This window comes from Bemisia tabaci, chromosome 3 (genome assembly GCF_918797505.1).
Source record: "Bemisia tabaci chromosome 3, PGI_BMITA_v3".
Classification (NCBI taxonomy): Eukaryota; Metazoa; Arthropoda; class Insecta; order Hemiptera; family Aleyrodidae; genus Bemisia; species Bemisia tabaci.
In genome coordinates this window covers 29,062,086-29,077,159 of record NC_092795.1, presented here as the reverse complement: position 1 = coordinate 29,077,159, position 15,074 = coordinate 29,062,086, and the positions used below count along the sequence as shown (strand labels likewise).

The following is a 15,074-nucleotide window of genomic DNA, read 5'->3' as shown; positions in this document are numbered from 1 at the left end:
AATGTCTTGTACTTAATTTTATTCAGTTATTTAGACATGCTTTGTACAAAGTTCATAATATGCATTACGAAAGTCAAGAGTTGTCATCTGTGACATTAAATCTAGGGAGCATTGAAGAACTACTTACTCTTAGTTCAGTGAAGTCTCTAATAAGGCATCTGACAGTTCTTAAATTAGGGTCTAAAGTTGTTGAAAACATAAAGGAAGAAGTTTAAGAGATTTCACATTGTACTTATTTCTTCGAAGAGTAAGGGGTCATTAATAAATGTACTTAGGTACAGCATATTCAAGAATTTGTATATTTCCTTCATTTAGGTAGGAGAAGGAAGTAGTTATTTTGTCAAGTCATTCAAGAGTCAATGGATAGTCACATGAGTAGATGTTGAGTTTGGCAAATTACTTAAACCCACTAAAATGGTAACAATAATCGGATTCACCATCCTGAAAATAATTTTCCTATATGTTGAAGATAGGTAACTTCTCATCTCGAAAGTAGTTTCTTACACTGATGGAGATTGAGATCATTAATGTGGTTCTTTCATTTCTATAAACTAAAAAAAACTGCTCATCGATGCTAAAAAAAATTAATGAAACTTTCAAGTTGACAATTCTAATGAACAATTAGGCAAGACATTTCGGGATTTGAATATATTTTCTCTTCAAAATCTCACGCAGAACACGATTGACGCGGAATATTACTCATATTAACTTTTAACCACAAGAATAGCGTTATCATTTAGGGTTTAGGTTTCGGAAAATTTCATTTTCCAGCTCACAGAAAAAAAAAAAAAAAAAAACAAAAGTCAACGTGAATCAAATTGCTCACTACAATTGTGTTGGCAGGCTTCTCTATCAAAGAGTGTTCCTACCCCGCCTTTGTTTCTATGTTTCCTATGTTTTTCTAAGTGTTAACAACATGCAACAGCTGAGCTGAAGCGCCAAGATTAAGGCTGCCATATCTTTCTTTGCAAAACGTTTTTCTTTACTCAAGTAGATGATGGTTATTTTTTGTTATTTTTTTTAACGAGCGGGAAGTTGATTTTTATTCACCGAAAAACGTTTCATCTCGGAGACGGAATTATTTTCAATAATTTTTGCTGCACCAATCGTGTCTATTATGAAATTTTGATGAGGAATCGTGTAACTCTAATGTTCGCATCTTGTCCATGGGCACATCGCAAGATAAATCCTCGTTAGCTGTCGAGTCTCCAGTTCAGTTGAACATCAAGAGGTAGAAACTGAAAACCGTGCCTAGCCTGTGAATAACACTAAAATCATGCTTTTTCAACAATTTTATATTTTCCTACAAAATGCGTTTCTGAGCGCGATTGCTGTGTGCTCATAATCTTCTCAGGATAATGGGTTTTTTTTTTTAACCAAATGTACATCCTTCAGACATCTTATTAATATTCATATGAGTCGAGTATGTGTGATCCGTTTACGAGAGTCATTCTTTCCTCTCTGACAAGTATCTCAAGAACATGCGCGCGCCAAGGGCAGTTCATGTGTGTACACCTTGTACAGGTAAAGTCTCAGTCCTCATTCGTACCAATTTTGCCGAACCTTCTTTCTCATCTAAGACTCAAATATTTGGATCCTTATCAGTGCTGTGGCTACGACGAGAAAAAGTGTCACTGCAAGCTTGCGCAAAAAGTCGGAGGCTTAATCTGAACAGCAACGTCAAGTTCAGTGAAACCCAGAACACAGGCACGCGGTTTAAAGTGGGCTTAAATCTGATGATTTCTCTCTTTTGTTTTTCACCTTCACGCCGGAAGGAGGAAATGGTGTCTCGATCTCGCGAATTTCTCTATCATCCAGCGTGAATTGATCGTTTCTGTCTAATTTTAAACCTCAATACCATTGATACAATACAATGTTGTCATTTCCTCAAAAATAGTCAAGAAGTTACCTAGGGGTGCTTAAACGAATCGCTGTCGGTGTGCCATCAAGACGCCCAAACCGGAGAGGCCTGAGTCTACCCAGCAGGGCGATTATTGAAACTGATGGACAAAGCGATAGACAAAGAAGACATAGAAGTAGAATCGATCATGTTACAGGTTCCTAAGACGGCAAGAATCACTGAACATCCTAGGTTGACATTGTTGTTCCATGACGAGGAAGAACTGAGGACTAACGTCAGGTCTTTGGTGGGTTGCCGTTATTCAGTCCATTACCTACCTCCTATGTCCATTGCCACCACCCGCTTCCATCAATAGGATCCCTCCAAATCCCTTTTGTCGTTTTTGTCTACAGCTTTGACTATCAGTTTCAATAATCGGCCCGCAGCTCTGAAGACGCCCCGTCCTTCAGCAGGCCGATCATTGAAAGTTTAAAGCAACCCGACAAGACATCAAATTCCAGAATATTGCATGGTTAAGATAGGGCTATGTCTTTTCATGTCGGGCTGACATAGTTCCAATAATCGGGCCGCAGATGGGACGACATACAAACCAACTACCACGACGAAAGTTGGTCAATCTGCCCGGCTCAAATGGTCCAAACCTGAACTTTCTCGGCGACGACGCACCAGTTGGCGTGATCGTAATACGACGAAATAATGTGCAAATTGTCTATGTAGCTCTCGATAAGCTGATCCAACTCCCCCTCCTTGAAGACGTGGTAGTAGCGGTGGAACGTGATGGATCCGCCCGCGCAGTCGGACATCATGGAGTCCTGCGACGTCGAGTCGCTCATCGAAGTGTCCGTGCTCTCGGCCTCGACCTTGTCCGTCGCTTGCGGGCAGGGGATCGACGCCCGCTGGTGGATGAGCGAGGCCCGCCGCGGGACCGTCTCCTCGGACGACGACCGGCCGTCGCAGCGAGCGATCTTCCTGTCGGCGAACTTGATGTCCTTGCTGCAGTCGCTCCATCGGTCGGACGTCAGCGAGGCGGTGGAGTCGGTCTTGGCGGCGCCGAAGGAGGAGCCCTTGGTCTCGCTCCCACTCGCCGTTCGGTCGGAGATATCACCGTACTCGCTCGACTCGATGGACGCGCCGGGTCGGAGCAGTGATATCTGACTCCCGCTCGGAGGTTCGTCGAAGGAGATGGTGTTCTTTGTCGAGTCGCCGGCCCGCGAGATATCACTAACACTCCCGCTTTCCCCAGCCTCGCTCGACTCCAGTGATAGTCCTGGACGGAGGGACATGATGCCGGAGGTCTCCGTCGGGACTATAGTCCCCCGTCTCGATTCCGACCGGCTCCCATCGCTACTGCTCCCCACCGTCCTGTCAGAGATATCTCCGGCCTCGCTGGACTCCACCGAGAGGGTCGATTGCAAGGCTGTCATCTCCGGGAGCATCTCTTCGCTCTTCCCAGCGACTATCCTCCCGCAGGGCTCGGTTGTTTCCACCGATATGCTCGGTCGACGAGGGGACACCTCGCTCCCCGATAGCAACTCGATCCGCTTCATCTCTGGTATCCTGGGTGCTTTCGGTTTTTCTGCCGCATTTATTACCGACTCTGGTTTAATGTCTTGTGACTCTATAGAAGTCCTCGCCTCGGCGGTTCTTAATTTACTGTCGGTTCGAGACGTGATCGTGTTCCTTCTCGAGTCGGCCCAACTCCCGGCTTCCGCTTCCGAGCTCTCGCCGGAGCTGTCGGCGCTGGCATCGCCCGACTTGGCCCCACCCTCGATCGCAGTCGTGACCGAACTCTTGTGCGAAGGTTCAGTCTTTGAAATTTTGCTTTCCTCCGAGTCCGCCATCATGGTTTTGACCATCGTATGTTGTTCCTGTGCTTTGTCAACGTCTGCTGTTTCATCCGACGGCACATCGAGCGGTAGTTTCCCCTCAGATCTCTTCGCCGGTTCCTCGTCCAAACCCCTTCGCCAAAGAGTGCTGTGGATCTCTTGACTGAGCTCGTTCAGATTCTCCAACTCCTTGTTCAGTCGCTGGATGTACGGATCCTCCATGCTTGCCGGAATCGATTCCACATCGATGATCTCCCGTTCCTGATTCTTGTCGATCTCAGCGCGCAGTTTTTCGCTCAACTTCTCTGCAAACTCCACCATTTGCTGCCTGCCTTGCCCCCATTCAGAATCCGCGTCCGGCAGGTTTGTACTCCTATTCGTAATGACAACACCTTCCATTTTCGCTTTGATGTTCACCGGTCTCTCGCTGTCCCGGGTTGTTCCTTGTTGCCTGGTCCCTTTCCCTTCGTTCCAGTCGGACGGTTCATTACCCCACGTTCCTAATCTTTCACTGTGAGATCGCTGACAAACACCACTCTGCGACCGCGTTCCCTTCTCTTCATTCCTCGCTCCTTGGTGATCTTTGCTCACTTTGTCGTCGTCAGTGATATCTAGATCCTCTTCTGACGGGCCTACGGTTTTCTCCAAATCTTGTCTGGTGTAAACGGACCCCAAGGCTAACGAAATATCCGTGCTCGCATTGTGGAGCTGTTTCCGTTTTGACCTCGGACTGGATTTCAATACCGTATCGACCGTTTCTTCTAAGCAGCTGGCTACTCCCGCCGCGGCTTCAATGAGACCGGAAGGCGGACTTGTGGCGTCCGATTGGAATTCTAGATCCAGCTCTGAGCTGGTGGGAAGACTTGAATTTGAGCTTTTTGACTTCGACGAGTCGGTTGTAATATCCGTTAGTCTACCTGCCATGGCATCTGCAACACAGAAGAAGACTCAATTAGTCAATTACCATTCTATTCTTACTTATCTTTTCCCTTTCTTTCGAAAACCCCCCCTAGTTTACATCGGTACAGTCTTCAAGTAAACCAATTATTCTATATGGTTGCATTTCAGTTTACATCATGGGTAATAATAGCATTATATTTTTCGCTCGAAACAGCTGTCATAGTGTAAAAATACTTAAATTCTGACAAAAATCTTAATTAATATTTTTTTTTCTTTCTCCGTTATTATTTTTTTTAACAGTTTCTTAATTGTCTTTCAACCGTTATCACGGAGGAGGCGCTCAGTGGAAGGGTGGAGACACGGGGGTTTTAAATGGAATGAGGGAGTGCTAACTCCCAGAACTGAGACGCTTAGGAGGTACTGTGACGGTTAGGCTTCGTAGACCGTCAGAGAGCGCCGTGAAAGCAACTCGTATGTATGTAGTTTTTTGATACGGCCGATTAATGGTTGTCCTCAACTGCAGACCGATTATTGAAATTGATAGGCAAAGCCACAGACAAAGAAGACAAATAGTCCAGGCGCCTGGTAGCTAAAAATGAGGCTACCTGGAATTTTGGGTACACAGCGATTTTTTTGGCTTACTTTATGTTTTTTGGGTCGCTGAATCCGAATCTGAAGTTTCCGCACGCGTATCTGGTGAGCATTTTCCGCTATTTTGAAAAAATGGCCTAAAAAGGCCTTTTTTTGCGGTTTTTTTTGATATAGCGGCTACGGATGAGGAAAAGTCCCGGATTTAGCTAATGTTTTGAATAGCTGACAAAATTTGGAAGAAAATGGTATATGAATATGCTAGGTTTGCTCAAAAATTGAGGAACCTCGGATTTCGGAACTTTAGAACGCTTCGGAACTTGGCTGACCGCGGCGAGCCGGATCGCGCGTTGACGGGTGCGCCGCGAAAACGTGAATAGGCGCGATGTTCACGATGCTGTATCTTCCTCAATTTTTAAGCAAACCTAACATATGTATACACCATTTTCTTCCAAATTATGTCAGCTATTCAAAACATTAGCTAAATCCGGGACTTTTCCTCATCCGTAGCCGCTATATAAAAAAAACCGCAAAAAAAGGCCTTTTTAGGCCATTTTTTCAAAATAGCGGAAAATGCTCACCAGATACGCGTGCGGAAACTTCAGATTCGGATTCAGCGACCCAAAAAACATAAAGTAGGCCAAAAGAATCGCTGTGTACCCAAAATTCCAGGTAGACTTACCAGGCGCCTGGACTAAAAAGGGATATAGAGGGATCCTGTCGGTTGAAATGGGTGGTTTCGATAGACTAAGGGAGAAATGATGGACTAACTAGACGATCTCTCGTAGGTTGCCGCTAGTTAGTCTATTATCTACCTCTTTGGTCCATTGCAACCACTCGCTTCGACCAATAGGATCCCACCATATCCTTTTTGTCTTCTTTCGTCTATCAATTTCAATAATCGACCTATTGGCCCTCTGACCCTGGAGCAGGGGAAGAGGGCAAATGAAGGTCCGGTCGTGAAAGGATCCCAACTCATGTCAATGGAGATGTTGCATGTGTGAGGAATTTGCGATTTGACAGTTGATTCATATGTAAAAGTTCGCGAGAAACACGATGGTGCCTCTGGTTTTCTCTGAAATCAACTCCCAAGCTCAAAAAAAGCTCTCAAGTTGAAGCCAAAATGGAGGGGATATCCCACCCTACCCTGAGAGTCCACCTCTACATCAAAACAAACTCTCCATGCAAAGATACGGAGCAAATACATTAGCAGGGTTACCGTGTTTTCAGTTTTGGAGTCCCCAAATAAAGTGGCAACCCTGTCAATGTATTTGCTCCCTATCTTTGCATGGAGAGTTTGTCTTGATGTAGAGGTGGACTCTCAGGGTAGGGTGGGATATCCCCTCCATTTTGGCCTCAACTTGAGAGCTTTTTTTGAGCTTGGGAGTTGATTTCAGAGAAAACCAGTGGCACCATCGTGTTTCTCGCGAACTTTTACATAAGAATCAACAGTCTAATCTCAAATTCCTCACACATACAACATCTCCATTAGGAGGGAAAACATTTACTCCAGGTACGAATTCGATTCGGATATCGACAGAATATAGTCCGCGGATGCGCCCGCTTTATTCAATGTAACTCATGGTGGCGCGCGAAGCGCTCTCGGGGGGTCCCAGCAGGTCGATTATTGAAATTGATAGATAAAGCCATAGACAAAAATGACAAAAGGGATATGGAGGGAACCTATTGGTGGAAGCTGGTGGTTGCAATGGACAAAGGCAGTGGGTAATAGACTAACTATCGGCAACGCGCGAGCAATCCGACAGTTAGTCCATCATTTTCTCCCTTAGTTCATAAGAACCATCCAATTCAACCGATAGGATCGCTTTATACGCCCTAAGTCTTCTTTGTCTATAGCTTTGTCTATCAATTTCAATAATCAGCCTGCAGTCAGTTTAAGACGGAAACATGAATGCTTTGCTTGGTTTACCTTGAGGAGGGAGGTCGGGCGGAAGCTCCTCGTTGAGGACGCTGATGACGCTGCCGATGGAGCCGGAGGAGGAGAGACCGCTGGAGTCGCTGTCCACGTCGTCGGTCTCGGGGTTGAAGAGCTCCAGCGAGAGGAGGTTCGGCTGCCGGGTCACCAGCGCCAGCGCGCCGGCCACGTCCCCGTCGCCACCCTCCTCCGTCGACCGCCGCACCAGCGGGAACGCCGTCCGCACCGTCAGCTCGCTCATCGAAACTGGAAACACCAAACCTTCCGCTTTAGAAAATGGGCCACTAAACCTTGTTTATTTTATTGAATATTCTAAAAGTACTATGTGAGTAGATAACGTGGTGATTTTTCCGCATTTTTATGGAGCCGAAATCGCGGAGAAAACCGGTTTGGAAAAATCTAAAAACTGCAAAACATTTCAAACGCTTCCGAATATTCTGAAAGTACTATGTGAGGAGATAACGTGGTGATTTTTCCGCATTTTTATGGAGCCGAAATTGCGGAGAAAACCGCTTTGGAAAAATCTAAAAACTGCAAGACATTTCAAACGCACCCGAATGGCGGGAAACTGACGGTGTTGACGCACTGCGGTAGTCATATCGCAATCCTCTCTCATTTTCCTCTGATGTTTGCTAAAATAAAACGTGTTTCAATATGGAATTGTTGCTCGTTTATTACAGCTAACATATGAATGAGATTCGAGTTTTGAGTTCATAAGATATAATTTCGACTTTAGTATTGTTTTCATATACGAAGAGTAGATAGACATTTGACGGAAGTCATGGAAACCCGTGCCCGCTTCTGATTGGTGCCGGATGACATCATTCGACGCGGCGCGAAACCGGGGCGTTTAAAATTTGCGTATAAGTTGAGCGATTTGAACTGCGAATTTTTCGGTTATTGAGTTACTTGTTCGCGTTTTTAATGTGCGTATCGTGTTCTACGCGTCATTTTCCTTAGAAAACTATATTCGCAAGTCAAAATTCGTTCATGGTTTAGTGACCCATTCACAACGTTTCACTCATATCTCGAGGAGAGTTCCTCTCATAACTTAATCTTATTCACATGACCAGACAAACCGTAGGGAAAAGATTACCAGCAGCCTGATTGTTGAAATTTTGTGTTTGTCGCGTAGATATACCTATTTGACATAGGTTAAAAAACGGAGCGCGATTGGTCGGCTATGTCTTATCGCTGCTTTATCGTGCCCATGTCGGGTGGAACTCACGACACGCTAAAAGCACCCCTCAAGTTTCCGAGAGTATGTCGCCCATGTCACCAGGGCCGGATTTACCTACTTGCCGCCCATGGGCCGCCTGTATTTTGCCGCCCCCATCTCATTCGTTTTGAAACATCAATAAAAACCGTCAAGTGAACGTTCCGGAGGGAGAGGGATGCATAAGACGCGTTCCCTCGTGTTGGATACATTTTTTGCGGAAGCCCTGTCAAACACTACTAGCAAACATTCACGGAACTTGGCGCGAAAGTTAAGTTCCGTAAACCTGTCTCTGTGTGGACAATGCCTTCCATTAATAAGAAATGAACGAAAAAATTATGAAAGAACAATCATAAATGTGGTTCAATAATTTTAACTTCCACCGCCGCGCTGTGCTGATCGCACTTTGTTTGGCGCAATGCATGAAGTATTCCTACACTCTTGTAGGCGCTATGCCTTTCACGCTGACCGCTGCTGAACGCACCCTGTTTGACGCAATGCTTGAAGTATTCATGCAGTCCTGTAGGCGCTTGTATGTGTTACATGCCGATCGCCGCGCCGAGGCCTCTCCTTTTCATCTCAATTCCTTGTCATCATTGCTCTCTGCACCGCGCCGCTCCAGGCCAAATTGCGTGTTTGGTTTCTCTCTCAAGTAGACTAATGAAAGAGCAGCCAACCTTCTACACAAAAAATTGTCACTGACAAAATTCAGATTCCAATGTCAGACCAAAACGGCCAAGAATGTCCATAAAATAATGAGCGTTCTGGCCAAATTGCGTGTTTGGTTTCTCCCATAACTCGACTAATTAAAGGTGCTGTCTTTTGTACCACGGCAAAACGACAAAATTAGAAATTACGATACTCACAGGAAATGCAAGATTTTGTCGCCTTTCCCCGTTTGCAATTTTATTTTTATACCTACATTTAAAAAAAAAATTGCAAAATTTGCCGCCATGGGCCGCGGCCCCCTTGATCCGGCCCTGCATGTCACCCGACAAAGGCACGATAAAGCAGCGATAAGACATAGCCGACTCATCACGCTCCGCCTTTTAACCTATGTCATCTATGTCTACCCGACAAACACAAAATTTCAACAATCAGGCTGCTGGACGACCGCCTAAGAGACAGGCACAATTTTTTCTCTCTTTTCACTCTTTTCTCCTGAGGATGATTGACGATTTTATGCTCTTTTAGTCGATTTGACGAGTCGTTTATTTTAGTGATTTTTAGATTTTTAACAATTGTGTATAGTTTCTTGTGCTTGACATACAGAGCTATGCCCTAGTCGTTAGAAGAAGAAGAAGAAGCTACTCTACAGTGCAAAGTCATTAGAGTAACCCGTTACGCATAATGCTTGAAGCGCGAAGCGCCTCGGAGGGTCGGTCCGCGAAGCGGTCAGGGGGAGCACCCCCCAGTTTTTAACTATCTTTGTCACTCTCCTATCTTGCTCTCTCTGATCAGGCGGCATCTTCGTATCATGTAAAATGTGAAAAAATTATCACTTTCGGTAGGTATCTTATACAAGAGCTTTTCCATTGTTTTAAAGTTTATTCGAGTCACTCGGGCAGAATCCCACTCCTCGACGTTTCTAGCGGAAACGACATATCTCTCAGGCTATTAACATTGGACATAAGTGACATGAGCTTTAAAAGCTCTACAACATTAAAAGTTCGGGGTTTCATAATTTTTTGCACATCTACAGGTATTACAGATGACATACATGTAAAAATCATCCTTATCGGTCCGGTAGTTCGTCAGAAATAGTGCTTCCAACATTTTGCTTGTAGCTGTATAATATAGATTTTCCCGGTGTGGTAATTGGTTTCTGAAAGATCAGACATCGTGAACTCAAAATCCATCCTGGTGACGTCGTTTGACGTCAATGAACTCTCTACCCGCATCAGTTGAACCCATGTACGCAGAATGGACCACTAGACAAGGTCTGAATTTGAGCAATCTGATACATGTATCTTAACTAGAATTTCACGCAGAATACGATTCACACAACGAAAATTACTGAAACCAACTCCTAACGAAGATATTAACATTTGTATTTCACATTGGTGACGAGGAATTTGAACTGCCCGCTTACAAGAAACTCAAAGCTCTACGTGAGTCAAATCGCGCACTACAACGTTGTTAGCAAGCTTCTCAATCGAGCAATGTTCATTTCCCACCACGTGTTGTTCAAACTATAGGCAATTTGCTACAGCTGATCCAAAGCGTCAAGATTGAGGTTGCCAGAATTTTATAGCGCTGAGACTGCCATGATAACGTTTAGCGCGCGATATGAATCACGCAGAGCATTGAGTTTTCATGAGCGGGTGGTTTGAATTCACGCATCAAGAATCATTGAATATCTTCGTAAGTATTTAATTTCGGTAATTTTTGTTGTTCGCATCGTGTTCTACGTGAAATTTTAGTTACGAAACATGTATCGGAATGCTGAAATTCGTCCCTTGTCTAGTGGTCCATTCACTCGTTCCCACTCGGAAATCTAAATGTTTTAAGCCGATGAGGCTCGCTCCGCGCTCCGACTCGTCCGGAGAGTTAACTAATTTTAGAGAGTTAACTAATTAACTAAAATTTAGAGAGTTAACTAAAAACGGGTGCTTCAACTTCTCTGCCTAACTTGCTCTCGATTCAAACTCACATCAGCCAAGTAACCGCCCTGGACTGGGTAGCTGTTCAGGGTCACGATTTTTCCGCAAAGAGATTGACCGGAGCCGGTGGTCTCGAGAATGCCTCGCGCAAAGGCGTAAGTACACTCAGAGATGAACCCTATTGTCCGCACAACTCCCTGTTCCCGAGGGTTGATGTGGGAACGGAGGTAGCTCCCTTAACCCGGCCCGGTGGAGCGGCATGTTTTGATAGACAGCGCTGAAACTGTCAGACGGTGGGGCATGCATTTTTAACGACGCGGCTTTCGCTGCCTTTGCATATCGTTCGTGCGTCGCAGTGGCGGCGCACAGTGCGGCACCCTTATGGACGATGCGGACAAAAATCGGCAAAAGACACTTAACTTTAAATAATGAAGATAACAGCACCGACATAGGAAAACCCTTTGGCACTATCAAAGTAAAACACTCGAGGAATAAGAAAATGTTATACCTCAGGTTTTTTTCCGTATTTTTCAAGAAAAGTTCATTCGAAGTTGGCAACCTCGAATTAGCCCTGTGTTAACAATGTAAAAGCAACGTGAAACACCCAGACTTTAACTTCAAATATCTCTGATAGTCGCAAAAAGTCGCAAGATCTTTTTCCTAGAATTGAAGTTGGATATCTGAGGATTAAGAAAATGTCAACCACCCAGAGCATTTTGCGTTTCAAGCGAGAAATCTCCATTTGAAGTTGACGTCTTTTTCCCGTGTATTTCTTACGGACCAGTGATTCCCGACCTGTTTCCTGCCCACTTTCTACCCACATTTGAGGTGGTTTTGAGCGGAAAATTTGAAAATGAACCATCATAGTGAGTCAGAAATATCTTTAAGATAACAAATTCCGAAAAAAATATTCAGATGTCGAGTTGTGAATTTTTGACTTTGGTCCACAGAGGGCCGCACTGTGCGGCGTGGCGGGCTTTGCGATACATCGATCAACCTGCCATTTAGACCTATGGGAGAGGGTCGATAAACAGGGTGTCCGCAACGACCACCTTAATATTCGATTCTCTACCGGAGCTTCAGGTGCGGGGAAATATCGATAATCGATCGTTCACGCCTCGCCACTGGTGCGTCGGGTAACGATGAGCCGAGAGCGAGAGGAATTAAACTTTCCGAAAAGTTGAGAGCCCGCGAAACGCAAACTAACGCTCCACGTTGTCAGCTCAGCATTCATCGTTGCTGTGTACCTCTAGCTAAGAAACACAAAAAAATGAAAAACCGAGGCTGAGAACAAACGAGCAAAAAGCATGGGAAGTTTTGGGGTGGTTTTCACCTCCTCCTCGAACGCGAAAAAAAATATATACATTTATGTAAAAATCAAGACCCTCCCATGCCGATTTAGGATTACGAATGGGGGTCTAAAGTCTCAATTTTTATAATTGTACATATTCTTTTTTTTTGGTAGAGGGGGGGGGGGTGAAACCACCCCAAAACGTCCCAAGGCTTTTTGTTCGTTTTTTTAGCCTTTCGTTGCCCATTTGTGTGTGTTTTAGTTGAGTTTTTTTTAGATATTTTTCTTCATTATTTTTTGTATCGCTAGCCTGTAGATGCCGCAACTATTACTGTTTTAGTTCAAGTAGTTGCAGCCGTTTCTTACTTTTTTTTTTTTGGATCAATGAACACAAATGGACCATGGCACATGGACGGTACAAATAACCGGTTAAAGTTCGTGGAATCAACCATTATCGTCAATTATTCATCCAAGCATTCAAAAGTAAGACGGTACGGATTTGAATCTTCACTGAACTTACATGTTCATTTTTAAAGACTGAAAGTTTTCTTGCCAAGTATGAAGCGCAATCTTACCAAGAAGCTGCGCTATCCATCGAAATTTCAATTTTTGTAACGTGGGCACGATTCCTCCTCACATAGTGGTGTGGCGCGCTTTGCGATATATCGATTGATCCGTCATTTAAACCTATGGAAAAGGATCGATCAACAGGGTGTTCGCAGCAAACACCTTAATAATCGATTCTCTACCATAGGTTTAAATTACATAACAATCGATGTATCGCAATTCACGCCACGCCACTGTCCTCACATTGTGCTGAGGTATCCATTAGAAAGTTTAGGGGGACATCCTCTTGTTGGTGTTTCTGTTTTGGGTCTATTTCCACAACTTGGAGCGTGAAAATTGATCGTGGCTTAAGCACTGTGAAGTTACTTTCAAGCATTTTCACATGCGTTCGACCTGTTAATCTTATTTTGGACCAAGAATATCACCACAGTCACACAATTACCGACCGTTCACCCAGTTCCATGACTAAGGGATAATCATAAATTCGTCTGATATTTAACGATTAGAGACGCGTGGTTCTGAATCGTCAAACAATTGTGAAATTTATTATCGTCACCAAGTTTTACACATCGAGCCTGAGGGTTGGGTTTAAGTATTATTTAAAACCGGGAATGAATTCATCGCTTCGCGTTATTCGATGATCCGGGGGGAAAGATCAACAAGAATGTTCAAACCAACTACCCTCGATCTTAGCCAGGCATCGCTCAACCCACCGATCAATTTTGCGCAGTGAATAAGGATGGATTGGCGACTGCGAGTTTGATGCGATGACTAAGCTGTGTTTCCTCTGCCAATATTCTTAGAAAATGCGGGAATCGCATTTTCACAGTTTTTGTTTTTATTGGGCAAGCCGTTTCAATCTTTGGCTGGAGATACAAATGGTAAGAAATGCAAAAAATTGAATAGATTTCTCAGAGGTAAAATCTTCTAAGCACATCAGAAATGTGTACGCTTTACTCTTTTTACGCACAGTTTTCATAATCCGTTTTATGCATCTTCAAATTTTCCGCGTCCGTGAACACCATTTTCTTTCGTTTTTGGAAACCTGATAAGTCTAAAAAGCAGTGAAAGAAAACCCAACCCAAGTGTACTCATTTTCGTCGTTTTTAATGCACTTATTTTTCCGTCCATAGAAAAAAATGGGAAAAGAAATGTTTCAAAACAATTGAGCTCGCCGTAATTCGTGCACAATTCGACCTTTTAGAACTATTCTCATCTATCTGTAGCTCTTGTGTGAAACAGACCTTCTTGCGCGTATTTTGAGCCTCCCGCTTCAAGAAGCACTTGCTGAAAAGACACAATTAATGATACGATTAATCGCATTTTGATTACTTCGTGCAAACCCCAAGATGGGCTCAATTAAGATATGCAGACGTTGAAATGGAAACAAGTGTGAAAAAGGACTTCCTTTCGTGAAACATCAACTTTAAGGAAAGGCGGATTCGTTGCAGCAAAGATAACCATTCCTTTGACTGTTTCCACTTGCGCTGAAGAAAACTCCAATTGCATAGAGAAGGAAGTTAATAATGGTGGTAAATTAAGTGGCTGAGATTTCCTCTTTTAGCAAAGTCTAGCTGTGACGAAAAGTTTTCATTTTCGTAAAGAAACTCAAATCACAACTAGAATTTTACTCCGCGCAATTTTTCACTGAAAACTTGTCAAAAAACCGGTTTTTCCCCTCTAATGGATACTTTTTTTCTTATTTCTCATCAGAAACATTTCTCCTTTCAATGATAATCCTACGGTAAAATTTTGCAACAGCCAGAATTGCACGTGCTGCTTGCATACATGCACGCCGTTCAATTTCTTCGTTTCAGCCCATCGCATGCTGAACTCTGCAGTTCACGAATCAAGAAATGCGCTCATTCAATTTTCTTCGATAATACTCGTATTCTATTTGCATATATTTCTACTCTACCGACGTCCGAATCCATCATTGTTGATTTCAAATGTCAGTCCCAGACTGACACGACCATTCTTTTATTCACCAATTCGCTAACGTTACACATATTTTTTGTATGAAAATGTCGATTTACGTAAGACACGAGTAAGTTACTGTCTAAAGTGACAGGGTTTATTCGCCTCTGGAAAGAGGGGAAAATCAGAGAATCTATAGTATTACAGAGACGCATGGCAAAACTAGGGAGACGAGTTATGAAGAATTTTTTCCGACTGTTCAAAACTTTTCCTTCGACTCTCCTGCTTTTGCTTGAGAATAATTTTACTCGTTTCTTTAAAAAAAGGAGTAAATTTATTGACATCCGATTCAATCAGCCACCAACCACT

At 43.8% G+C, this 15,074-nt stretch overlaps 1 protein-coding gene across 1 annotated transcript in view; it reads right to left on the bottom strand.

Annotated features, from left to right (window-relative positions):
• Positions 1 to 2,141: 2,141 nt before the first annotated feature.
• Positions 2,142 to 15,074, bottom strand: part of LOC109031166 (uncharacterized) — a 28,991-nt gene continuing 16,058 nt past the window's right edge. The window contains exons 8-9 of the mRNA XM_072298118.1: positions 7,106 to 7,357; positions 2,142 to 4,616 (exon numbers count right to left, since the gene is read on the bottom strand). Of these exons, the coding sequence (XP_072154219.1) occupies positions 2,488 to 4,616; positions 7,106 to 7,357 (2,381 nt within the window). The 3' untranslated portion in view covers positions 2,142 to 2,487. The remainder of the gene's footprint in view (positions 4,617 to 7,105; positions 7,358 to 15,074) is intronic.